The 27,835-nt window shown below is 43.6% G+C and overlaps 1 protein-coding gene across 1 annotated transcript in view; it reads left to right on the top strand.

Annotated features, from left to right (window-relative positions):
• The window catches only part of SND1 (staphylococcal nuclease and tudor domain containing 1), a 441,984-nt gene that overhangs the window by 325,290 nt on the left and 88,859 nt on the right, over positions 1-27,835 (top strand). The window contains exon 16 of the mRNA XM_011995923.1: positions 12,556-12,665. Coding sequence (XP_011851313.1) covers positions 12,556-12,665 — 110 coding nt within the window. The remainder of the gene's footprint in view (positions 1-12,555; positions 12,666-27,835) is intronic.

The raw sequence follows: 27,835 nt of genomic DNA, 5'->3' as shown, positions 1-27,835 counted from the left end.
TGGATAGACCTGCCAAAGGATAGTGCAGAGAGAAATAAAGGGCCGCAGTATATGACTGAAGGCAACAGTGAGAAACAAAACAAGCAGCCAGAGAGATAGGACACCTAGAAGAAAGAAGCAACAAAAAGGAAAAGATCTCAGGGGTTGGCGCTTAGTGATAAATACCATAGAACAATCTAGTAGGACTTCTAACTATCATTTAGTTGAAAGACAAAGTCTAAGGACAACATCTTAGGAGCAAAGGGCTTCTTCACAAGAAGTCTAATGGTGAACAGATTGGTCAGGAAGTGGAGAGAAGCAGTTACAATGAAGAACAAAGAGTGGCAACTGTGGCATTTTCAAGGTTTGAGCTTATGGAGAGTATGTTTTGAATGGGGAAATATGCATCTGTGGGAGGAGAGTGGGAATAAAATAGAATGATCAGAAGTACAGGAAAGTGGACATTCATAGAACAGGGCTCAGGAGAGAAAGGTTGAGGGCACATACCTACAGTTAATGTCAGCTGCCTCTGGCTGTTTCCCCTAAGCCATGTTTTCATTCCTTTTACCTTCTAGGTCACATGACCATAAGGTTTTTTAAGTATTATTTTTATTTATTATAATTTAACATATCTTATGCTGTCACCTGTACTGATAACTCAACATCAAGTTGAGTTACCCTGTACTATCAGGTTCAAGTGATTCTCCTGCCCCAGCCTGCCGAGTAGCTGGGATTACTGGCGCACACCACCCGCCTGGCCAATATTTGTATTTTTAGTAGAGGTGGGGTTTCACCACGTTGGCCCAGGCTGGTCTTGAACTCCTGACCTCAGGTGATCTTCCCACCTCGGCCTCCCAAAGTGCTGGGATTACAGACGTGAGCCACCACGCCCAGCCGCCTGTATTTTTTTTAAACCACCATGCAACAGGCTTCAGAGCACATTGGCATACTTTTTCTAGAAAGGGCCACATAGTAAATATCTTAGTCTTTGTGGGCCTTATGGTCTCTGTTACACATGCTCATGGTACAACTGTAGCCCTGTACCATGAAAGCAGTCATAGACAGCAAATACATGTGGCCGTGTTCTAATAAGACTTCATTTATTGACACTGAAATTTGAATTTCATAGTCATCACATTGTTGGAAATAAATTTTCAATGATGCAAAAGAAATAGCACTCAAACATAAATTTTCTCAGCAAGGCAATTTTACTTCTATAGAAGGGTGCGACGCACGGATGGAGCAATGACGAGAGGACACCTGAACAAGGGAGGAGAAGGGGCAGGTAGCCCCTATTGCTGTGTCGTTCCCCTATTGGCTAGGGTTGGACCGCACAGTCTAAGCTAATTCTGGCTGGCCATTTTAAAGAGCGCAGGGGTAGGAGCCGGAGTGGCGGGGTGAGTAGTTTAGTGGGAAGAACAGTTACAGAACAGGTGACTCTGGATGAATAAGAACAGAGCAGGTGACCAAGGATGACTAAGGTCAGAGCAGGTGATAGAGGCTAGGAGGGGGTTGTTTACTGAAACTAGGGACAAAGAGATGTAAAGAAAGAGGAAGTTAAACTTTAAAATGAAGAACAAAGAACAGGGGAGCTGAACGTACTGATACATTGGTTCTTTGGGGAGGATCTCAGAACTCATTGTACTTAACAATTTAGAGGCTGAAACCTTTGAAGAGAAATTTATTGTATCCTACAACATGTCACAAATACTCTTCTTTTGATTTTTTAACCATTAAAAAATACAAAAATCATTCTTAGCTCACGAGCTGTACAAAATCAGTGGGCAGACTTAGTCTTCAGGAAGTTGTCTGCTGTTCCCTGCTTTAGGGTATGGTAACTATGGGTATGGTAAAAAATAACCATAGCGTTTGGTAAAAAGTAAATAGATAAATAAGGCAAATGCCATTCTTGACCCACGGCTGGCCCAGAATCCAAACTACTCTGGACAGGATGTTTGTAGCTTGGCCTGTGCTCTTGGAGAACCTTGACTTCTCACAATTCCTTTCCCTTTTGGTTGCTTCCCCCCGCCCCCCCCCCTTCCTTTTTCTTTAAAGTAAAGTTGGTGAGGTGAAGGGCTCTTGCTAAGAGTTTCTCAGCCCAGAGGTTTTTTTTTTTTATTCATTTTCTTTGGTTCTTTCTTAAGTGTTAATATTCCTGACACTAGCTGTTTTTTCCTCCCCATCCTACTGTAGGCTGAGTATACTAATCTCTAGACATTTGGAATTCACTTGCCTCAGGAGGAGGAGCTCAGAGCAATTTTGAGTGAAAGCTCAAAAAAGGCAATAGTTTAGAAGTACTCTCCACACATCTCAGAACCATTTTGTTCAAATAAAACAGTTTGGTCTAGAAAAAGTCACTCTAAATTTATGCAAGTAAGTAGCTTTTACATTTGGCTGCCAGGTGTGTGCCAGAATACCTTATGGAAGCGTCGACTTGCAAGATCCATAGGGGTATTTCCTGTGGCTTTCTCTTCACCTTGTAGCAAATCTCTAGCAACCTGGACAGTAGATTCAAATTTTTCTCTTTATCCATTAACATGGAATAAAAAAGACCAAGAATAGGAACCTTTGGTGCCAAAAATCAAAAGGGGGAAAAATATGTTTTATTTGATTTAAAGATAAAGTCCTATTGCTTTCAAATAAGTCGGAAGAAATAAAAGTTGAGGTTCTTATAGAAACCAACTCCTCCTTGCTCACACATAGCATTTGTGCCTGTTAGAGGCTGTCTGCACAGTGCCACTGTGTTACATAAAAGCTTGAGCCATGTAGGAGCTTTCTTGTCATTCAGAAGACTACAGCTCTAGCTTTTGACCTCAGATACTTTGTTTTCTGTGAATTTGTTAATGAAGGTATGAGGTTGTTTTGATATGGATAATAAAGAGAAATCCAGGGGAAAAAAAAAAAAAAAACATTTGAAAGACACAGCTCTCTCCCATGCCCAGTTGTTCTTTCTGCTAGTAGCTCACGGTGACATTATTGCAGCTGCTGCTTATAGCAATCCCGAAAAATGAACATGGGCATTGGGAAGCAGACAGCCTGCTATCTCCAGTCCCCTTCCCAAACACACCCCCAGAGACAGCCTGGCAGGGTGGTTTACGGCCTGCTCTTGGGATGCCACAGGAAAGGAAAGGCCTCGTTAATCAGTGAGAGGTTTTTTTTTTCCCCCTTAAAAATCATTGTTTTCAGATCTTGCTCTGCAATGGGGAGAATTATAAAAGGTTATTCCCATGCTGGCCTGATTGTTATCTTCTGTACCAGCTCCATCTAAAAATGCTTTTTTTCCATTTGGGAGAGTTTGTCTGTTGTCTAAAACTAACAATAAATCAAATTCGGTGAAGCTGGTTTTGTACCTTGCCCGGCTAGACTGAGAGCAAGATATTCAGTATAAGGCCTCTAAGTCATCCCCTCCTTGCCTCTTCCACTGACTGTGGTCAGTGATTGAGTATTTAATACACATTTACCTTTAAGTCCTGAGAGTAAGCAGTACTAGAATTCCTCATCAATACTCCACATGTTAACTCATACGCATCCAGAACTCTTGGAAAAGCAGGTTGTTGTAACAGGTTTGGTGTATCTGTTTTTGCTAGATTTTCTCCTCTCTGGCATTCATGTAGCAAACTGAATTATTGAGCATCTCCTGTTTGCCAAATACCGGGGATGTAGAGAGAACTGGCATATCCCTTACCTCAAATGACTGTAGAATAGGGATCTATCATTAACAGGCAAACAACTATTATGACTTGTATCAGAAACTCAAGGCATGTTTAACAGCCAAGCACCACACTTCCTGTCTGTAGATGCTTCGCTTCTCTTCCCCTTCCTTTCTTCAAAGAGAGCTGCAGTTTCCATTGCATTGTGAAGACTTGGTTTTCTTGTTCCTATTCCAAATTAACTTCAGTACCTGGTCTTTCAACAAATGCATCAAACATTACAAAATCCGAACAACCTAATAAAAGTCTATCCTAAAAAACTGGAGCTGTGACTAAAAACAGCTTCAGTCTCAGCTTCTGCCCAGTTCTGACTCCCCTGACTACAATTACCTGAGGTATTTGATCCCTTTTAATTAGGATCCCTTCATTCTTCTTTTATCCCTTTATTCTGATCATTGAAAGAGCTTTAGCAGTGACATGTTCCAAAATTGGCCCACAAGAAGCTACCTCCCCTGAGGTAACAAAGTAGGGGTTTAGAGAACAAGGGAGAGAATAAAGAATTTGAGAAAATGCAAAATCCTCGTTTTACTTTTAAACCTTTTAGTACAAACTGTAGCCTCATGAAGAACAAACTCTTAGGAACCAACTGGTCTGCCATTTCCCTTTTTCTTTGGGCCGTTTTAGGAACATGGAAATATACGCCCTAAGTGAGATGATGTGCAGTTTTCAATAGCGAACTGATTCATTGACAGCGTTTGCAACCTGAGTCCTCCATATTATTTCTACTTTAAAGCTTATGAGCAAGAAGTACAAGTTTTTGGTGTATGAGCTATTACAGGTCTGAGAAGCAATGGCATGAACTGATTTGGCTTTGTATGTTACTTAAGTGATAACTACGTTCCTTAAAATTAGGCAGATGGTCTGTCTGACTCTACCTTTCATGTTGATGGTTAAAAGTTCTTGATTTTTTTCTTGATACTTAAGGAGGGAATACCTATCTATATATTGTTAGTGCTGAAGAATTTTTGAAATCGTCCTGGACAGACTTAAAAGTGTTGCTTTTCTCAGCCTTTATATGGAGTTTAAGTATCTACAGTCTATGTGTAGTGGAGCTTTTTACAATTTTTTTTTTTTTTTTGGTGGGGAGAAAGGTGGTATGGGAAAGTATAGAAATGGAACTAATTGAATCTAGGGGTAAAAATCTGCTGGGAGCCTGTGGATTATAAATCGAGTAGCTCCAGCAGCAGGTACTCAGGCAGAGGTATAGGAGCGCAGTCAGTGGGACAAGAAGCTTATTTTAGTGTTCCTTCTGTGTCTTGTCCATGACATTGACTCCAGGGGACCAAGTGCAGTCTATAGAAAGGAGAGGTGTCCATACAGCATTCCTGCCTGGGGTCTTAGAGACTAGGAAGGAAGATGAAAACTAGATGAGATATTCCTGTTCCTCTCCCCACTGTCCGCCCCCCACATCTGCACTGAGCCCCCCTTTATCTGCTAGCTAGGTATGTGGCTAGGTAGATAAACCCTGTTTTGTTGTGAAATTTCCATCAAAACTGCCATTTTGTCTCCCCCATCATTTGATCAGCAAAAATTGTGCTGAAATTTCAGGGACCATTATTTAAAGCAGAGATATTGAATATTCAATATTAAATAATATTGAATATTATTAATTTGTCTAAATATATAAAATAAAATCACAATTCACTGGCCTGGGCTCCTCACTGTAAGCAGAGGACTGCACTCAGTGACCATCTTTCAGCTTTAAGACTGAATAACATTTTCCCTTCCATTGGGAAACTTATTTATATCCCAGTAGTCATCCCCACACTAAGTTTCTCCGACATGGTGTCCAGATTTTCTTTCCCCTAATAATTACATCCCCTGTTTTCAGGCTAGGCATTCTCCCTCCTTTCTTGTATTTACACCTTTCAAATATTTGCAGATTGTTATCGTGTCACCCTCTTAGTCACCGCTTAGCCAAGCTGTACAAATTTAGCACCTTTTATCTTCCTTTAGAGGCAGGTCTCCACGCCCCTGAGTCATTTTCCCCTGCTCTCTTTAAGTGTGCTCCAGTTTTCTGCATTTCCATGTGGCCACATAACTTTCCTAGAACTGAACATAGGTCATGAGTGAGAATTGTTTTCCTCCTTTGGTGTGTCAGAAGCTAAACATTTCTGCTGTGCTCCAGCTCAGGTCTCTCTGACATAGCTGGTCAGTGTTGACCACTTCAACTCTGTAGTTAAACCACGTTCTCCAAATGTGCCAATTTAAAGACAAGTGGGGTGAAAGGGTGTAGCTATGCTATATTTTTTTTTAATCTTTGAAGTGTTATGTAACCATGGGAAGGTGGGATGTATGTAGTTAATGGATTCTGTTGGCCGCTTTCCTGGTATTTGCATAAAACACCTCTGTTCTCCAGGTGCGTCAGACTAAACCTCATCTCAGGTCTGCACCCTGACAATTCATCAACCATCTCTTTCTCTGTGTGTTTACATTTTTCAGAACTATTTTTCACTAATATTCATTCAACATTTATTGAGGTTCTCCAATGCCACTGTGTGCTACATAGTATATTGGGTGCTGGAAAGATTAAAATCTGAATATGACACAGTGCCTGCCCTAAGATGCACTGTTCTTGTTTTTGTTTTAGTTTGGTTGATAGTACCAGATCCTCACAGATTGGCTTACAGTGTCAGTGAGGGGAGAGAGCAGAGGAATATCCATGAAAATCTAATAGGAGCCTAGGTAGGGTCAGGTGTCACAGATCCTGGAACTTGGGGTGATTCTGAGTCTGAGATTACTCCAGGGACCTCACTGTAGATCTCCAGTGTTAATGCCACCAGTTCGTCCCCTCTGCTTATGGCCTCCTTCCTCTGGCTCCTGCTGGGCTTTTGTTTTAAACACTGCTCAGTTCAAATTCCAGAAAGAGACTCTTATTGCCTTACCTGGCATCTGCCATTTCTGTTTGAATAGAGCTGTTTTTCCTGTTGCTGGCAAGACTGCACATTTGCTACCCTTGAAGCTGCTACAGCACCACTCCCTCCCTCTCTGCCATTTCCCACCTTCTGTGCTGACTTCCCATTCCCAGCTTGTGGTGTGGGGAGAGAACAGAGGCCCAAGGCTGTCTCCTTAGTGAGGGATGTGTCCTGTTAAGCCCCGCGATTGACTTGTCCACTGCATTCTGCCAGTAGCTTCCTAGCCACACATGCATCTGCCTAATATAATCCAATTATCTATCATGTACTATTTCTTTTCTTTTTTTCTTTTTTTTTCTTTTCTTTTCTTTTTTTTTTTGAGAAAGAGTCTTGCTGTTTCACCCAGGCTAGAGTGCAATGGTGCAGTCTCAGCTCACTGCAACCTCCACCTCTGGAATTCAAGCGATTCTCCTGCCTCAGCCTCCTGAGTAGCTGGCCCTACAGGCGTGCACCACCACACCCTGCCAATTTTTATATTTTTAGTAGAGGCAGGGTTTCACCATGTTGGCCAGGCTGGTCTCAAATTCCTGTCCTCAAGTGGTCCACCTGCCTTGGCCTCCCAGAGTGCTGGGATTACAGGCTTGAGCCACTGCACCCGGCCATGTACTATTTCTTAACATTCTGCAACATATAGGCCAGATGGCAAATCCAGTCACCAATAACATACCTTTTACAATAGTAGAGGAAAATAATCTTTTCCTAGCTGGTAATTAACTTCATGAGCGCAAAGTGTTTTCATCATTGAATCCTCATCTTCCACAACAATCCTTATCTTCCTGGCCCAGAGTAGACATCGGCAAGTATTAGTTAAATGGAGAGTGGAGGTCTGCTAGGTAAGCTGGTGAATTTTTCAGTGTCCCCCGTGGACAGAAAGCAGGTCCTGTATGCCTCCTGTGCCACTGTGATGTGTGATGCAGTAGTGAGAACACAGTGGGCATGCAGTAGACACCGCTGACTAATCCTTCAAACTGTTTTTTGTTTCCACTTGAGTTTTGTCTCCTTCAGCTAATGCCTGGTCTCTTATTGGCAGAGTAAGTGCCATTGGGAAGTTGTCACATACTTCTAGCCAAGACCGATTTGTCACACTTCCCTTAGCTCCCACTGCCCAATAAAGGAAAAAGTGAACACATTTTGAGTCCTGAGGCTTAGTTATCATAAAACTCGACAAAGAGTGTAAAATACTCAGAGCAATACATAAGTTTCACATAGCCATCAACAGAATCTCTTACAGAGCCCATTATCTTGTTATTAACAAGAATGTGTATTCTTGTTCCAAAGCTGACTGACCAGAGTGTTTGTGTTAATTGACCTAGTTAGCCTATGTCTCTAAATGTATAATTTTTTTAATAGAATGATTGCTCCATAGCCCAGCATTTTAAGTTTGATATTTGTACTCCATGAGTCAAGGCTTGGGTGAGGAATCCCAAAACGGCATAACCAAAATGGTAAGATTTTGTGTCCAGATAATGCAAGGCCTTATCCTTCATTTTATAAACAGATGAGGCCTGGATAAGTTTAATATTCTATCAGTGGCAGAGCAGAATCCAGAATCATGATGTGCTGATGGCTAGCAATGAATTTTCTCTTCCTATACTATACAAAGTCAGGCAGAAACCTCTTCTTACTTGATTTTATTTCATTTTATTTTGTTTTGTTTTGTTTCAAATAGCCATGGTCAACCATTCATATCCCAGAAAGTCTAGAAAAGGTGTGAAAAATAATGAGTTTTTGCTTATAGGCAGATGGACTTACAGAGTTTGAAAGAGGTCAGGAGCAGCAGCCACATGGAGCAGGAGGTGGGGCAGGCATTTGTCTTACCTGCCTCTCCTGTACCTGCCCTTGTGGAAGTCAGTTAAATCCCACCATGGGGGATCTGTCTTTGTTCTGGCACACCCCATAATAGGGAAGGAAAATGCTCAGGAATTTTGGGAATTTTTTTTTTTTAGGTGTAGTGTTCTGTCTTGTTTTGTGTTTACTAAAACAAAATAGTTTGTGTCTTAAAGGCTTGTATCAGAGGTAAGCTTGGCACTTCACTTGCACCTGTGGCATTTGAGGCACAGCTGAGTTGTTCATATATCTTTATCAGCAGGCAGCACTGCAGTGGTATGTTATCAGAAAAGACAGCTATTAGTGGTAACATGCAGAATCCAGCCAGGCACTTCCTCAACTGGCTGGGGAGAACTTCTGCAGCTCCAGTGATATCTCACTTCATATTTACAGTCCAAGGCCCTGTGTGGCTTGGGAGCGCTCCGTTGCTGCCTGTCAGCCTGCCCAGCTGAGCATCAGCAGCCTTTGGTTTGCTTTCTTAGAACCCAACTTTCTTTCCCTTTGTCTGTTTTCTTTAACTTTTTTTTTTAACGTCCATTTTATTGCATCACCAGCCCAGCAGCACAGGCGTTGCTTGAGAGAAGGTGCCGCATGGATTAGGTTGACTTGCTCCCTGAGCTCTTGGGAGAGGAGGGCACAACATAACTCTGTTCGCTGCCAGCATGTGGCTTCACCTGGCTTTCAGCAGCAACGATAACTGACTTTTTGGCTTCAGAATGTTAACATTTGTGTGGTCTCCTTTCTATCAGTGGACAGCATATTTTTTGCTCTGTTCCTTGGTCCCTTAGTATACAAAAGCAAGTCTAGAAACTTGATAAACCCTCAGTTGGAGCACTTTTTTAACTCTGCAAGAAAGCCAGCAGGACCTGCCCCGTCCTTCCATCCTTCTGTCTTTACACCTCAGTCAATACCAGTGTTTTTCAAACTGAGTATCTGTCCCACTCGAGGTTTTAAATCAATTCAGTGTCATAGCCATCTTGGATTTTTCCTTAATCAAATGGTGAACAGAAGAGAGACTGTCAGTATAACATATATAGTCAAGATTAACCATTGTTTTGTGGAAACATAATAATTGCTAAGCTGGCCTCCAATAAAAATAACCCCCCAAATAAATAAATAAATACATAAATACTGTTCTGCAAAAGGTAATATCAAGATGGCAGAGAAGGAAACCTCAGGAAATGGTCTTCCTGCCTAAACAATTGCACGGCGGAATCTGCCTGATGTGACTATTTTGAAACTCTGGAGTCTGTTGAAGGCTTCTTACTTCCAGTGGTTGTCTACGGTGTCTGTACCCATATTTAAATGTGTATGTGGGTCGTAGTAAGAATAAAAAGTTTGAAAAATGCCCATCTACAGTATCTTCTATCTGTAGATGTAGCTTGGCTCAGCAAATTTCTGATACTCAGACATTCAGCTATCATAAACCCTGTCCTGCTATCCTGGCCCTGACTTTGTACCTTAGTCTGGGAATAGACTCTGCCTCTGCCTGATGGGAATGGATGTGAATGGATGTTTACTTATTTCCACTTGAAAAAGGGCACAGAAGCACCGTACTTCAGCTTCCTACGCTTGTGCGCTGGAGCTCAACTGCTGGGAAGTGGACTAGCAACATAACAAACGCCCTTCTTTGCCTTTGTGTCTACATAGAGTGGTTGGGATTTGGTTTCCACAGGCCCAAAGGACTATCTCATGAAAAATGTTTTGAATATCTTTCTGCTTGATTTGTTTAATTCCCTGGCCCACTGAGCCATCATGTTTTCTCAATTTAATCACTTGGTGGTCTCCGGGATTCAGGGGAGCTACTGCAATCTCTGTAGCCTGACCAACCTGGTGAGATTTCAGAATACCAAGAGAGTGACAGAAGAGTAGAGTGATACTCAATAAGTGAAGCTCAGAAATCTTTTGTGCCCTCATAGTGAAAATTCAACCCCTTAGTTCCTGCTGCCCAGTGTGGTACCCTAGCTACATCCCAGTTCTAGTCCCCAGTTCATAGCAGCCCCACCCAGCAGCACCCCAGTCCTGTCCTGCCCAAATGGCTGCTAAGAGTCAGAAACAAACTGAACACTTGTTTTAGCATTATGCCTGTTTCTGCAACAATGCTTTTTCTCTGGTTATGTGGCAAGATTGTTCAATGGAATTGTTTATTTTTCTCTCTGATGATTTTGTTCTTGCTTAGTTTGCAGATATAAAAATAAAAGTGTTTTGGCTATTGATGTAAAAAACATGGGCCATCTTTCATTCCATTTTTCTCTAGCCTCATCTCTCCCTGCAGGGTTAATCTCAGGCTCCTTGGCTCATGAGTTTATTGCTATCTTTTACAAAAATACATTCCACCCCTCCCTTGCAGGCCAGCACTGAAGTGCCAGGAATGAGGCACCCTGGTGATCTTCCTAGGCATGTGACACTTGGGTGGGGTCTTCATCTATCCTATCTTTTCAAGGGTGGCAGAATGGTCCTTGCTGTCACCTCAAGCTGCTCTCCTGTGGCAGTCTTTCTCCTGGCCTAGCATTTTATTTGATATGGGGTATTCCATTTGTGAGGCCTTGGGGCTCAGAGAGAAAGCTCCATTCTTCATCTTCGGAAAGCCCAATATATAGCCTATTCCCTTCCTTCTGAGCTTTGTCATCTTGAATCAATGCCCTGGCCAGAAACATGAGCAGCACCTAGCTTTATTCATACATAGAGATGTACCTTCTGTCGTAGCAGCAGTGGGACCTTGTCTCCCCCAAGCAGGTGTTTGCCATCACCGAGACACCCTGCTTCTGCTGCCCCTATGCCAGATCTCTTGTACATTCCCTTGAGGCTGTTTGTAAATAAAAGGTAGCACCTCTTAGTTCTGCCTTACTGCAGCAGGAGAGATCACCAGTGATTCAGAGACACACATACTCCATGCATCCTCCCCCAGATCTTCATCATTTTCGTTTCCTGTGTCTCTAGCCCAGTTCCACTTTTTGTGAAATTATGTCTGTAATTATATAGCGTCATTATAGCTACAGTGCGAATTTTTCTGAAATATTTGTAAGTCTCAGGTATCAAAATGTAGCATATTTCATGGTCTGTCACAGATGACCACTGTTAGTGGTAAATATACTTGCAAAACTAACGGGTTGACTCAAAGAAAGAAAAGGCAGTCTCACTTGGTTAGTGAGCACTTTGTACAGAATCCTGGGGTTAGATACAAAAAAAGTTTGAAGGATAGGATTCTGTCTTCAGGAACAGGTTGGTTATGGGGGTCAAAGAGGATTTTGAGGTTTTGAGCACGGGAATTGCTAAGAGTGATAATGACGATACAGATAATATTAATAATAGGATAAATTGAACCTCTTCATGTGGCAGGCATCGTTCTAAATAATCTCTCCTAGTTCACACTGCAACCTTAAGTGGATATATTATAATATCTGTTTTACAAGTAGGGAAACTGAGACTTTCTGAGTAATTTGGCTAAGGTCGCACAGCTAATAAGCGATACAGTTGGGATGTGAAGCTGGGTTTCTTTGGCTCCGGGCACCTAATATTTCATCAGTATTCTGAGGTGTTTTGCTTTTCTTTCTGTCTCTCATTCTGAATGAAAAGCTGATGATACTATTGTCCAAAATACACCCAGAGTTGAGAGGGGAGGCTTATTTGAAAAGTGACACCGAATTAACACTTTTGAATTTGGTGTAAAAGTCAGACAGCAAGGAGAAAATGTCCAGGAGTCAGTGAGAATGGCACGTAGGAGGCAGAATGGCTGGGATATCAGTAGGTGAGGGAGCCATTTCTGTACGAGATGGCTCAAGCTGCGAGACTGTGGGACCATCAGTTGGAACAGTGCAGGATGAGGAGTTCTTGCTTATCTTACTTGGAAGGCTCCTTGCCCCATGTGCTCTTGATAATTCCTGGATGCCATGGCTGAGAGCCCCTATCCATTGGTTCTGCTGTGATAGTGTTGGTTTTTTCCACCTGGAGAGAACTAAACCCCTCCTCCACTTCTCCCATTACCTCTGTCTTCGTCTCAGATAGAATGGATGGAAGTTAGATTTAACGCCTGCTTCATTGGAGGTGTCAGGGGACCGTCCTTATTGGACAGCAAGCCTAGTGGGCACCTTTTCATCACAGATTCTCCTTTTCTCCTGACGCAGGCATTGAATGCCCCAGAGGAGCCCGAAACCTCCCAGGCTTGGTGCAGGAAGGAGAGCCCTTCAGCGAGGAAGCTACACTTTTCACCAAGGAACTGGTGCTGCAGCGAGAGGTAGGACACCTTCCTGTTGCTTCTTCTGTGAGGAGGGGTGACAAAATAAGGCTCCCTTGGTCTGCCATGTCAGAGATCAGTCTGTTGCTTTTTCCACTGCTCAGCCTTGCACATCCATAATCCATTCTTGTGTCTGCCCACATCGTATTTCCCTGAGCCCTGCTTCATTGGCCAGCCACCCCCAAATTGCTCCCCTCCACTGGTGGCCTGGGATGTGTGGTGAACACCAGGCCAGCCCAGCCAGGCTCCTGATGCAGAGAGCTTACATCTTTGCATTCTTCCTCCTTGGTGAATTAGCCTGAGCTGCCTGCCTCCAGCTGGATTTAGAAGCTTGACTAACCCTGTCAGGGGCCAATTTTCTTTGAACATTTATTTGTATCTTTGAGTAATTGCATTTTCTGTAGCAGGTTTTCTGACTTAATTTAATTGTATTTCTGTTTCTGCCTGTTGGGCTGGCTCTTGCACGCAGGAGTTAGGATCTCAGCTGCTGTGGTGCCCTTCTACCTGCTAATTTTGCTCAAGCCTTTGTTAACAGATCCATCTTCTGTCCAGGAGGATACCAGCCATTTGTCCTGCTAGGTGGGCACAAGAAAGGAGCAGTGGGGAGGTGTGCTTGGCTCAGCCTTAGGATTTTTAGATCTGCCATTGTCCCCATTTCTTTTACAATCATCTATAGGGTCCCTCCAGCTTTCATAATACTCACAGAGGTACAAGGTTCTAGGGTCCTAGAGGCTGTCTCTCTAATGAGTCTTTGTAGATCTTTGAGAGCAGATGCGTGGACTTCTTTAGGATGCTTAGTGATAAAAATACCTGTTTATAAGCTTCAGCTTCTCAAGCTGATTTGAATTGCTAAGAAATACATGATGCGTGAGAGAACAAGAGAACACGCCAGTCCGAGATGCTTATGTTGGACTATCCTGGCCTTGAGAGAAGTGTTGGTTGCCACCTCTTGGATATTTCTTTAGTGCTTGCCTTCTTATTTTGTAGAAGAAAGTGGAGTGGCCAAACAAATCCTGAATTCTCAGTTCCATTTCCCAAACATCAGCTACAACATCTGCTTTGTTGGCTGTCCGTACAATGATTGGGGGATTGGGGGGCTTAATTGTGTCATCAGATTCACATTGCCCTCCATTTCATTTTTTGTGAAGATGTTTTTGTTAAGATGCTTATAAAGATGCTTGCCAAGTAAAAATCCTTATATTGACATGGAAGGTGCTTCCCCCTCTCCTGTTTTGTAATTACACAATGCTGCCTGAATTTTTATCAATTAAAAATAACCCCGTGCAAGAGAAGTATTTCAAAAATCCAAACACTCCAGTTGTCTATAAGTGCCTGTTGCAATTTTTGAAGTGGCCCAGGGATTAAGTGGATGGGGCAGATATTGTAGAATTTCCCTCTAATTTTGGATAATGAACTGCAAAGTAACTACGTTGGTAAAAGCAGCTGAGTCTGTTGAAATTCATAACTTAAAGACATTGCCAAGGATGCAGCAACAGATTTTTGTTTGTCTGTTGTGCTTCGGATGGAGGAAGGAAATTCCTTCATTGGATTGCCCAAGGCATTGGTTGGTGGCATTCTCATCATTTGCTAAGTCAAACTTCTCACCATCATTTGTCTTCCTACATCATTGTCTCCTAAAGTTTCTTTCCCTTTCTTTTTCAACTGTCTTTTTCCCAGCCACCTTTCTTCTTGATCATGTTTCTGGCCCACTGATGAGATCCAGAAGTACAAGGGGGTCAAAGAGAATACTGATCACTAAAAAGAGTGAGTGGCCCAAAGCTCTTTTACGCGCCCATGGTTATTGCGACCTCACCTTTGTCTTATATTTGCTAATACTTGACTGTTAAAAAAAATTTTTTTTTCTCCAGTTTTCTTTGGGGAAACTCTTTGGTGCTCTTGGCATGTAATTGAGTTTGCAGATCCAGAGTTGATCTTTCTTGATTATAGTGGCCCAATCTTTCATATCCCTAGGTTGAGGGTCTCAATAAGAACCTTTCTGCATTTTCTTAACTACTTATATGATTACTTGGGCTGGCCATTTTGAAAGTTCTTTACACTGAGAAAATGTGAGTATTCCCTAAACTATGAATAATTCAAAAATCTGACTAAAAGATCCGGTCATAGCCTACTGTTCTGAACATTTCCTTTATATTATGTATGAAAACTGTTTTCTGAACAGTGTAGGAATGGAGAGGTTTGTGTTTTGTTACAGGCTTATTCATTTACTTTTACCTATGTAGTACCTCCATTTTTATTTCATAAGTTGTCCTGGGGAATGCTTCTCTTTGTCCTACTCCCCCCACCCCACAAAGATCTAGCAGAAGAGGAATGTCCCAGGACATTGGTACTCCTAGATGCAGAGGTCCTTCCCACCACCCTCAGTGGAAGTCCTGAGCAATGCATGGATGCCTGAGTGTGGGCCCGTGACCTCCCACCTCATGCAGCTCTTACCTTCCAGGCAGCCTCTATCTTGCCCACAGGGCATGACAGTGCAGGAACTCTCCTGGAGCTGAGCCACTGCTAGGATGGCTGCAGTTAAACTGGTTTTTTGCACCTTTTACCTGTTCCCTTGATCATGAGTTTTAGCTCTGATAACCAGGCATTTTGAAGATGTGATTGTCCTTGGCCCTGCCCCATCCCTTCCCTTTAAAGTTTTAAATTTTTTTTGTATCTTTTCTTTGGCCAGAATTTCTCTGTCCCCTGCATGCTTTCCTCGGTTATCATAAATCTGCATTATCCTAGGACAGATGAAGCCCACAGATTTTAGGATTTCAAAGTACTTCCTGGGCCCCTTTGTGTGATCCGACAAAGGCCAGGTCATCAAGTTGGACTTCCCTATGTGAAACCATAAACTGACCTGAGAAAGATACAGAGGGGAGAGGAGCTGTGTAACGGTAACTGCCCCAGGCCAGCCTTCTGCCAGGCAGAGAACAGGAAGCTGGCATGCAGAGTGTCTGGCACTGGTAAAATTACACCATGTTTATAAGTGCATCGTCCTGGCTTTAGGTGGGCCATGCAGGAATTCCTGCCTGAATTATAGTCTTTCCATCTCATATCTTCATGTGGAGCCCTCAAGCTTTAGACAAGTCTTTTATCTCTGTTTTCAGGTGGCTCCCATTATCTTGAGACCTCATAATGCTGCTTTCCTTAAATTTGTTTTACAGTGACGCACAGAGTCAGCACAGAGCTACTCACATTTCTGGCCACCACTCGGCTCCATTATCTTGACTTCTCTCCTGCCCCCTTACATTGCATTTCTTCTTTTACACCACCATTTTACATGTTGCTCCTCCTTAGCCATTGGTTCCTATTGGCTTTTGTTCTGTTACCTGAGTTGGAAATCTGGGAGGACAATTCCAACTCAGTGGTCTGGGCATTCTGGTGCTGCCAGCCCCAGGGCAGGAAGAACAATAAATGAGACACTGTGCCATTACCTGCTTCTCTGACCTTGAAGCACAAAGCAGCCAGGGAACTCTCAAATGACGATCACTTTTACTCAAAAAAAAAAAAAAAAAAAAAAAAAACCAGTAAATTCAGTCTTTCTTTCTAGCCTGACTCCGCTGGTATTTAGGACGGGTGGGCAAATCTGTGCCACTGCCAGTTTTTACAATAAAGTTTCACTGAAACACAGCCATGCTAATTCTGTTTTTTTGTTGTTGTTGTTTTGTTTGTTTGAGATGGAGTCTCGCTCTGTCGCCCAGGCTGGAGTGCAGGGGCGCGATCTCAGCTCACTGCAACCTCCACCTTCTGGGTTCAAGCAATTCTCCTGCCTCAGCTTCCCAAGTAACTAGGATTACAGGAATGCGCCACCACGCTCGGCTAATTTTTTTTTTTTTTTTTTTGTATTTTTAGTAGTGATGGGGTTTCACCATATTGGCCAGTCTGGTCTTGAACTCCTGACCTTGTGATCCGCCCACCTCAGCCTCCCAAAGTTCTGGGATTGCAGGCATGAGCCAACCGCGCCTGGCCTGGCCATGCTAATTCTTTCATATATTGTCTATAGCTGCTTTCACACTATAACAGCCGAGTTGTGTAGTTATGACAGAGGCTATATAACTTGCAAAGCCTAAAATATTTACTATCTGTTCCTTTACCAAAAAGTTTGCTGACTACTGCTGTATATGGTATGCTGAATTGGGTTTCAATGGCTTGTAATAGCCCTGAAAATTTAAGTTGGCTCTCCTCTCCCCTGCCATTGAGGCTGGACTGCATGAGATTAATGTATCTGTTGGCTGTAGCTGTGACTATGAGCTGAGTGCCATGTCCCATTGGGTAGCATGTACTTGGTGACCCATGCCCCACATACAGCTGACTCTTTAAGGCAGTTCCCTGCCACACAGTCAAGGACAGGAAGCTATAGTGTGACTTCCCAGATGGGGAGTTGTGCCTGTTACTAGCATCCCCCAGAAGTAGTGATGAGAGATAGCATTAGCTAATGGGTAAATAACTGGCTTAAAAGTGTAAACTCCTAGGTTTTCACACTCCAGTTTTTATATGGTCCTGCATATGTGATTCTTTTCTGCCTTGCCATTCCTAAAACACTGATTTAGCAATCCCAAGCCATCCTTTCCTTTTTGCAGCCCTTGTTCTGAATAAAACAGTGATTTCAGATCTCTTCTCACTTTCTTCCAGAAGGCAGCTAGCCAGCACATATTCACTGACCAGTTGCTGCCTGCACAGCAGTGTTTTCACTGCTGTGTTGGAGAAACCTGAACTCTTGAGAGAAAGGGCCATAAGGTATTATTTAAAGAGATCAGTGTCATGGTTTAACTCACTTCACAGTTCCAGGCTGTAGGAGGTACAGTTTCTGAGAACAGGGGCAATGTATGTGGGTTTGGTGATCATTTCTAAGGCCTTTTTCGATGACCCCTTTGTCTTCTCTGAGACATAAGAATTGCTCTTTGCTGCTGCCTGAAAAATGATGTCCTCATGCTGGACAGCCCCAGCTGAAAACTCAGGCTGCTGCCTTGACCTATTTCCCTTCTCCCTGCTGGCATTAAAAGGGAGGATGTCCCCCGGGGAGCTCATTCTGCAGGCTGCAGTGACCAGGGCAGAGTCCTGGGTTTCCTCTCTCTCCCTTACTCCCTGCTTTAAAAAGAAAAAAAAAAAAAAAGATACAGAAAAACATTATAAGCAACTGTTGCCATTGGGGAAAAAAATGTATTTATGTTTCAGGGGAATGTGGCCTCAGCCTTGAATATTGGTGTGTATTTATGAAGGGGTGTGTGTCTGGGAAATAAAACTTAGAATACAAGAAAAAGTGATTTCATTTCTTTCATTGTAGCTCCAAGTGTGCTGTATCGTGTCTGAAATAGATAAACTGCTCTAAGCAGTTTCTAGTTTATCTCAATCTCTGTCCTTCCTGTGCCCTCCGTCCTTTCCCTACATCACCCCACAAGCACTGTGGTATGTGCTCTGTTAGTCCTTCCCATTCCATCTCTCTGCGCAGGCTCCTTCCCTATCGAGGAGACCCACAAGAGAGGGAACACTAGCAAAGTTATATCTCCAGATCAAAGGGATGAGGACAGTTCAAGCCACAGGGAATTCCAAGAAAGTAAAGGACACCTGGCGAGGGTGAATCCAGTGCAGCCTACTCTCCTGACTCTCCCTGATTGCCATGTCCCTTGGGAACCCTCACTGAGCCACTAATAATTACCTGCTAGAAAAGCAAGCAGGCTGTCTGGCAATGTCATTTATTTTCACAAAGTCCCCTTATTCTAGATGATCTCAGCCACTGCCCAGGAAAAAGGGGACATGTTATGGTCAGCTTTCTAAGTAGCTCTCTCATCCCACAAGCTTTTAAAGGCTGTTTGGGGGCTAAGACCTTTCTCACCGCCCCACACATGCTTGACAGTTCATCACCCACCAGTGGTCTTTAATTTCAAGCAGTTTATTCTTAGTTAAGGGCTATTTTCTTTGAAGAAGGCTCAGGTAAGAAAAACTCCTGTCTTAATAGTGATCAAACCTTAATTTTATATAGCTTTTTCTCATTTTAAAAGTGTTTTCATGCATAATATTTCATTTTAATCTCACAGCAAACCTATAAGAAAAATATTAACCCTGTTTTACAGTTCAAGAAACCAGAATGCACAGTAACTTGCCTCTGTTCACAGAGCTAATGGTAAGACATATACTAAAACTCAAATATCTGCATTCCAAATCAAATGTTTTTTCTCTTCAAATCTTACCAGTTTTGCTTTTAGAAGGCAATAATTATTTTAGCCATATTTTACCATTTTTCAACCATAGAATACCTGGAACTAGTTAAAGGAATAGTAGAGGACTTCCCTGAAAGTCCCACATTGACTAAGAGTCAGTCTTCTATAGGGCATGGATTCTGATCCTGGATGCTTCCAAGACTGCAGAGGAATTTGAAGGATTGGCTATGCCCATGCCTCCCCTAAATATTTACTCTGCTCTTGCCACAGCTCCTGTGTCTATTGATTGTCTGATTCCTGCGTCATCTGCTGTTTGATTTTTGTGGGCCTTACTTTTCCCATTTGCTCATGTATGTCTATATTCCTGTATCTAATCTTTCTTAAAAGACAGATCTGACTGTGTAGGTGCATTTGTTTAAAAATATATATATATAACTTCCCATTGCCTCTGGGATAAAGTCTCATCTCAGTTTACATATATTCTTGATAACCTCTCCAACTTTATGTCTCACCACCCCTACTCACTTCATAATTTATGCCTTATCAGAATAGACCTATTACACTGGCAGTTCGCTATATATACCATAACATTTTGTCTCTCCCATCTCTCAGGTAGACTTACACTCTCGGCCCAGCACATCAGTCATCCCCCTTGCTTGCTTTCACACCTGTTCACGCCTGTTCTGGAAGGTGCATCACCTTTTCTTGGAAGCCTTCCCTTGCTCTCCCAGGCTAGATGAGACATCCTTCCATCAGTTCCCACAGCACCCTGTGCATACATCTGTTGTGTACTTACCAATAGTATACAAGGGACCTATGACCCAAGTCTCTCCCCACTAGCTTGTAAGCTCCTCACAGACAGGAACCATGTTTTGTCTTCGTACTCCAGTGCCTAGTATATAAGAGATACTCAACAAATAGATATTTGTCAAATCAACTAATTGATTCCCTGTGACCTAATTCTAGAGAATGGGAAGAAGGCCTGTTATTTTGTTGTCCTTTATGGTTCTTTAGGAAAGCTCTCCAAGCTCGGCATTTGTCAGGGTGGGAGGAAAACTGTTGAAGTATTGAGGCTGGACACATGGCTGCTAATTCATCAACTTCTTATTGAAAAAGTCCATAGCCAAAACCTGACTGTGCACTTACTATAGGACCCTCACCTGCCTGGGTCTCCCTGTCTGTCCAGCCAGTATAGTTAAAGGTAATGAGATAATGATGAGTGTTTTGAAAAATGTTTAGTGTTCAAATAGAAACCATTCATGTCCCTTCACTCTCCAAACATAGTCTGCAAATCTGTCCCTCTCTGGTATGTTTCTGTTTTGTGGATTAGACTGCTAAATGAGCGAGGAGTTAATTTGGAATTTCAGGTCAACAAATTCCTGTTTGGAGATGGGCTATAAGCTCTTCCTGAATACCAGGTTGTTATCTGTCTATTACAGCCCCTTCACTTCTGGGCTCCTGGCCCTTTGCGAAGTACTTCCAAAAGCCCTAGAGGGCAGGCCCTCAAATCCCATTCCAGCCCCTAAATGAAAGTGGCATCACAAGGAGAAGAGTTGAGGTAGAAATGTACCATGGGGGATGCTGCCCCATTGCCTTTCTTCCCCTGACTGCTGGGCTTCCCCTATCAGCTTTTAACGTCTGGAAGGAGCCGAGTCTCCAGTCACTGGTGGCCTTCCCCAAGCAAGCTCAGCAGCATGTGCTGATAGGTGCCAATGCTGTGCTGGCTCCAGTGGGATTCCTCTCTGCAAAGCTGCTGGCTCAGCTCGGCTGTTTCCCTATTCCTCTCCTTAGAACTTTCATAGCCAGTCAAGCATAGAATTGCATCCATTCTTCTGAAATAGGTACTGTGCCTGATTTTTCATTAGCTTGGCCAAGATCCTATATTACCTGTAATTATGTCATACGGGCTGACTGGTGTAGGTTTGATAGGCCTCACTGCTCTCCAGAGGCTAGTGTTCCTATCCCAGGATGGCTGTTGAGATTAGGAGTGGAATGAGGAATAGTTTAGGACCACACGAGATTTGGCCTCCTTGGAACATGTAGGAAGGCCTCAAGGATGTGATTCTAGCCCAGGGAAGAAAATCCTTTTCAGCAGACGCTACGCTTCCCTTCCCTTCCCCTAGGGAATGGGTCCCTACTATAGTAAACTCTTCCTTAAGAGAGTTTTGTTTTCTCGTCAGATCAATTTGTTTTTCTTAATGTTATTCCTATTAAAAAAAAAAAAAAAAGAAGAAGAAGAAATACAGTCTTTAGACCTGACAGTTTTACTTTTCCTCTCCATCTTTACGTCTGACCCAGCTCAGCCCAGAGTAAAGACATAAAAGCCTCACGTGCGATTTCCTCTTGCGTTTTTTCTGCTAGAAGGGTCCATAGTACTTACTTTATGCCTCATCTCAATTGAGGCTGGATGATGAGGATAGTGGGCAGTGATTGCCATTGGAGAATGCACATACTGGATCACATAAGGTCATGAAAGTCCTTGAAACAGAGCCTAGCTAAGCAGAACCCTTGCCACTCATGGTATTCCAATACCCATCTGACATGAAATGGTATTCTTAATGAGCCATTCCTATGGAAGACAGCTATTGCCAGGTACATTCAGTCTCCTGGTCTCCCTCTCTTATAGCTCTGTAGGGCCTATGACCTAGAACAAATGGAAAAATGTTATCAGGAGGAAGAGACTGCTGGATTCCCCCAAGAGGTAGGGTTTGTGCTAGAAGAGCTGGGTGCCATTTATTTCATTTAGATATATCAGATGCTCCTAGTAACAATTCCTGGTTTCTCTTACCTCTTTAATCATCCTCAATAGTCACTGCTTCTTGAGCTTTGGTGAGTGTTCTCTAAAAAAGAAAAAGATGGAAGCTAACATTTTTAATAACAAAGGGCTGAAGAAAGGCAGCTCGGAATTTTTATTTTTCAGGTGAAATACGTTATTGTGAAGTCTATTAACTTCCTTCCGGAAGCCTAATTTGGCAGTATCTACAGACAAGCAGATAATTTCTTGACAAACTAAAGATGACCTCACACAGACCTGCCCACTACTTGTTTTCAGAAGACCTTCTGAACCCAGAGCATTGGCCAACACCCATGCAGACTTGAGTTTGAGTGTGAGCTTGCTTTGCTTTGCTTTTTTTTTTTTTTTTTTTTTTTTGAGACAGGGTCTCACTCTGTTGCCCAGGCTGGAATGCAGTGGCACAATCATGGCTCACTGCAGCCTCAACCTCCCAGGCTCAGGTGACCCTCCCACCTCAGCCTCTCAAGTAGGTAGGACTACAGGCACATGTCCCCATGCCCAGCTAATGTTTTGTGTTTTCTGTAGATAGAGGGTTTCGCCATGTTGCCTAGGCTGGTCTCAGACTCCTGGGCTCAAGAGATCTGCCTGCCTCAGCCTCCCAAACTGCTGGGATTACAGGCATGAGTCATTGCACCTGGTAAGTGAACTTTAATGTGGCATGTTTGGAGTGTCTTTAGGCTTCAGGCCTCCCTGTTCTGTTTGTCCTAAACATTGCAAGCTATGCCCATTGTCTGAATATCCACTGTGGAATTACATAATTCATCTCATATCTTTTTAGAACACAGCTCTTAATATATAATAGCAGCAAGGCTACCTGAGCCACTAGCAAAGCACAAGCAGACTGTAGACTGCATTTGTTCTCCAGGTAATAGTAACATTGTGGTGTTTCACATGTGACTCCCCCAAGGACACAGGGGTGACTGTTCTGGTGAATGAGCTGACCTTCACCCTGCCCTGTTCTTGCCATTAGCATGCCCACTCCCTGTGTCTGTTGCCAAGGACTTGAAGAGAACCTCCGTATTCCAAACCTGGCTTTATTGATGAACTTCCCACTTGCTACTCCACCCGTGACGGTTTCTGGTCAGCTACACTTAAATGGATTTTGAAAATGAAAGTGACCAATGGTCTGTTATGAAATGCTGTGGTGCATGAAATAAGATTATGAGCAAGCTTGAGAACTAACAACAGAGATACCCTAACCTGGTCAAAACAACATGTTTCACATAGTGAGAAAGACTCTTCTTCAGGACATTTAAGGGCGTCTTTTCCTTCTTAACATAAACTCTGTTAGCATGTGAAAAGTCAAACCTAGGTTCTCATTCCATCTTCACCATTTGCTGTCTGACCATGGACACATTCCTTAACCTCTCTAAACTGAGGGCAATCTCAGTGCCTATTAGAATTTAATATGAAGGCTATCCCTAGCGTTGTGCAATGCAGCCATCCTGCTAAACCTAATTGCCTCACCTATGTAAGGAGGGTACCTTCTCACTAGGGTTATTGTGAAAATTAAGTGTACATGTAAACTGTTCCTCACGACCCAAGATATTAAACACTCAGTGAATGGTAGCTTGCAGCATCATTTTTTTTATTAATAGAAATTCTCTCAGCCGGGTACAGTGGCTCATGCCTGTAATCCCAGCACTTTGGGAGGCCGAGGTGGGCGGATCACCTGAGATTGGGAGTTCGAGACCAACCTGACCAACATGGAGAAACCCCATTTCTACTAAAAATACAGAATTAGCTGGGTGTGGTGGCGCATGCCTGTAATCCCAGCTACTTAGGAGGCTGAGGCAGGAGAATCGCTTGAACCCGGGAGACAGAGGTTGTGGTGAGCCAAGATCACGCCACTGCACTCCAGTCTGGGCAACAAGAGCGAAACTCCATCTCAAAAAGAAAGAAAGAAAAAAAAAAGAAATTCTCTCAGGGCTTAACTGAAATTTAGGATTTGAACTTCAGTATGCACAAAACCTATGCACAGCCTAGTAGAGTTCTAGGCTGGATCTAGGTATGTGTGTTGTGAGCAGCATTCAGATTAGAATCAACAAAGAACAACCCTCCCAGTGCTCTTCACTCCCCCAGCCCGTCTAAGCCAGTGATGGCACATACGCATATGCTACCCTTATTCGGGTCGTCCACCCATGGCAGATATTGCCAGTCAGTCACCGCGCTGCTCTGGCTCAGGGCTCAGATCCTTCTCAAAACAGGGATCCTTGCTACTACTACCAGTTGAGAGGATTTGGCACTTAATGGAAACCTATTTTCCATCCTTGGTCTAAGTTTGCAAAGGAGTATTTAAGTACCCTCAGGGCATCAGCCATTCCTTTATTCCGTGAAGTAAAATAACATAAGGTCTCTTTGTCTCTGATTCCTTATGGTCCCACACATTAGGCAGTATTACGTTCAGTAGAAAACCAAAGGTCTGGAGGTAATGCCAGCAAGTCCTAACCTATGCAAGATGCCTTTTCTAGACTTGGCTATGGACTGATAAAGTGATCACCAAGGGAGGGGTGACACCAGGACTGCACACATACCTCATGGATGTCTAAGGAATAATGGTTTGAGCATCTTTGCCATATTCTCCACTTGCCATGCGGGTATTTGGAAACTAATCTGCCAACAGTGAGGGCTCTCTGCTTTTTCTCTGTTGATGCAGGTCTTCTCTCACATTGTCACTGCAACTTGAAAATGAGGGATACGGGTATGAACTATCTAGATCCTGGCCATCACAGGCTTCCTTATCCTCTGACAGAATAGCATTGCTCCTTTGTGTCTCCATACTTTCCTGCCATGACCACGACAATCCAGGATTGCCACAGATTTGTCCCTGACCTGCATTAAGTTGAAGAGTTGGAAGATAGATAGCACAGTGCCAGCAGAAGCGCTAAAGAAAGATCTAGGTGGTAACACAAGCTGGGCACAGTGGCTCACGCCTGTAATTCCAACACTTTGGAGGCCGAGGCAGGGGGATCATTTGAGGCCAGGATTTCAAGACCAGCCTGACCAACATGGCGAAACCATGTCTCTAATGAAAATACAAAAGTTAGCCTGGTGTGATGGCACACCCCTGTAGTCCCAGCTACTCAGGAGGCTGAGGCCGAGAATCGCTTGAACCCAGGTGGCGGAGGTTGCAGTGAGCTGAGATCGTGCCATTGCACTCCAGCCTGGGCGACAGAGCCAAGACTCTCTAAAAATAATAATAAATGAAAAATGAAAAAGATTTAGGTGTTAAACAAGACTGAAAAGGATAGGAAAAGGACTCCAAGAAGAAGCGTTTGGAAGGGTCACTGTAGCAAGAACAGGTACCTCTTGAACCGGGAATGAAAGAACAAACTGGAAACTGCTTCACTGTGCTGTCTTCCTTTTCAGCTTAACATAATGCCTTCCTCTTCTCCCCTTTCCCTTCTCTTGATGCTGTCGAATTCTTTTTAATGGTTACCAGAAAAGGATTTGGCATTGGGTGTACAGCTAGAGGTGGAAGGTCATGCAAATAAGACCAACGGGTCCCTCCATTCCCCACCAGCAGCCTGCTTGTGCCATTTCACTTCACGCATCTCTATAGTGCTTGCAGTGCTGGGGTGCCGTTACCTCTCCAGTTAAATAAATCTCAAACCACTGACCCAGGGTTTTCATAGCAGTGCTGCAGATATATACGAGGATATGTAACAAACAATCCATTAGCACTGATTGGATATGGATTTTTGGCCTGGCCACCTGCCACTTGGTAATTTTAGAATAGGGTCAGTTTCGGAATTGGAAGATTCCTTGTAGGAGGGGACTGGTGTTTGCTAAATAGTTGTATCTTACCGTCATGCCCTTTCACAGCCAAGCTCCCTACCTCTGGAGTGAGGGACCGGTCTCGTGGCCTGCCTGGCATAGAGGGCTAGAGCTCCTTCTTCATCAGCTTCCAGGGCTGCAGACGTGGCCATTTCCAAACACCCAGGGTGCACTTAACCACTTCCTCCTCCTAATCTCAGCATTTCCACTCTAAACACATCAGCAGCTTTTTAACTTACTTTTTTTTTTTTTTTTTGCCCTATGTTTTGGCCCTTGAGGTATTTGTGGGAGGAAGATGGGTAGACTGGCTGACTGTGATATCAACTGACTTCAGAATGATACAGTCACACCCTGAGTCAGTTTCTGAAGAAAAGCAAGGGTGCCGGGAGCATTGTGAAGGGCTCTCATTGTTTTCACACGTCAGTGACTGCCTGCCTTGGTTTCCCCAGCTGCAAAGTGAGGGAACAAAGCCCTCTTTTGCCTTGAGAATGCTAAAAGGTGAATACTCAGGTGTGGTGGGGAGGTTTCTAAGGAGACCCAGACCCCAGATGATGCACTGAGAGTGCTGTGTGACCTGAAGAGGGACCTGTGATCAGAATGTTTTTTTCTGTCACCAGCAACTGAATAATTACGCCCAGTTGGTGGAATAGGAGAACTGTTGGTCTGGGACCCTGAGATCTGACCATGATGTTCATAAATGGACTAAACTTTGGCCAATATTTCCCTTTCTCCATGCCATGAAATCTTTTCCATTGCCTTTTTCTGAACATGAGTAGAATACTGACTTTGGCTTCTGATCAGCAGCATATCCTAAAGAGCATCTGTCCCAGAGGACTTAGGGGTTCCCTCAGTCTTTGCTGCTCTGGTTGCACTATTCCTGAGCTGAAGAAGAAAATCAGACATCAGATGTTCATCTTTGTGTTATGGGTTATTATCCCCAGCCATCATAACCTGTGTCTTCTTGCCTGTGTGGTCGGTGTCCCTTTCACCCTAGGTTTACAGCCAGACCTCTAACATTTTGACCCAGGCCTCTGATATTCATGCCATGTCTTTTGCCCAGAGTGTTTCAAAGGACAGGCCTGCGCCCTAGATGCCATGATCTTTGTTATTTTCAAGTACAAAGCAAGATAGTTTTGCCTTATTTACTGTCTGTCTGTATTTTCTTGGCATGTCAGCCAGGGAGTGAGGTTAGTAAGGTATAGCTAGAGATTGCCCTTGAAGCTTTTGATTCTTGCATTCCTGTCCAGAATTACAGTCAGTTGTTGAGATAGCCTATCCCAGCACCACTAATGTATGACAACTTCAAAAATTCATGAGGCCTTGGGATTCACAGCACTTCTCAATAATACAGCCTCATATCAAGAGAAGTCATATGACTCTACCTGCCCTGTAGCCCTGCTGGAGCACTGCCAGCAAGTGAGGTGCAGAGGGGCCCCTGAGACTGCCCTCCATGGCCAGCCCTTCAGCCCTTCCAGGTGTGAGAAAGGGCTCTTCATGCCACACTCACATGTGCACCCATGCATGCCTAACACCCAGTGACTGGAAGACTGCCTCCAGGGAAATACAGCAGCCTTACACCACCCAGACAGTCTTTCATCTGTCCTTCCTCTTTCATTCTTTCACCCGCCCCCTTGTGTTTCTGTAATTTGTACAGTATCGTTGAAAGGTGTTGAAGAGATCAATAGCAATTCACCTTTTCCCTTATTGATTCAAGTGATGGCAAGAAAAAATGGCAGGCAGCACCAATTCATTTGTCATGAGCTATCCATTTCCTACCAAGCCACCGGTGACCTCTCCCAATGCCTGTTATGTTGCTGATTTACAGTTGGGATTACTTCTTTTTCCAAGCTGCTTTGATAGGAATGAGAGAACCACTGTGTTTGACTCCTGTAATCAAAGCTGAAGAAGGAGACTGCAGGTACTGAACAGGAAAATTGCTGTGGAGCCTGGTCTCCAATTCCAAGGCTTTCTTTATTTGAGGAGCTCCCCACCTGTGCTGGGCTCTCTAGCAGAGGCAATATGACATCAGCTGATGGAGTTGCAGTCTCCCCCAGCACTTCCCAAGTCCCCACCCCTAGCCCCTGACCTTTTTCTAAAGGACACAGCCTTCCTTTATTATCTTTTTCCACAGAATGTAAATTGAGTGTGGTGAGTGAAAAGTCCATGACGCCTGTGAATTGGCTCTGCTTTTGCCAAAGGTGCAAAGGTGTGTCATTCCCTTCATAAGCCTTCAGGTAGTAACTTCAGCTCACCCTGGGGGAATGTGAAGTGCCCAGGGTCCGGCCTTAGCAGGGCTGTGGGTGAAGGAAGGGTTCTTGTTCTTAGAGGGTTCTGTATCCACCAGTGATGTAGAGTGGAGACAGTTCTTCTCAGCTTTTTTCTGCCCTAGAGAAAACAATCATGGGAAGAGGGTGTGTGTGTGTGTGTGTGTGTGTGTGTGT

The sequence above is a fragment of the Mandrillus leucophaeus genome, unplaced genomic scaffold (genome assembly GCF_000951045.1).
Source record: "Mandrillus leucophaeus isolate KB7577 unplaced genomic scaffold, Mleu.le_1.0 Scaffold5, whole genome shotgun sequence".
Classification (NCBI taxonomy): domain Eukaryota; kingdom Metazoa; phylum Chordata; class Mammalia; order Primates; family Cercopithecidae; genus Mandrillus; species Mandrillus leucophaeus.
The sequence above is the reverse complement of the archived record's forward strand: the minus strand, read 5'-3'. Positions and strand labels throughout refer to the sequence as shown.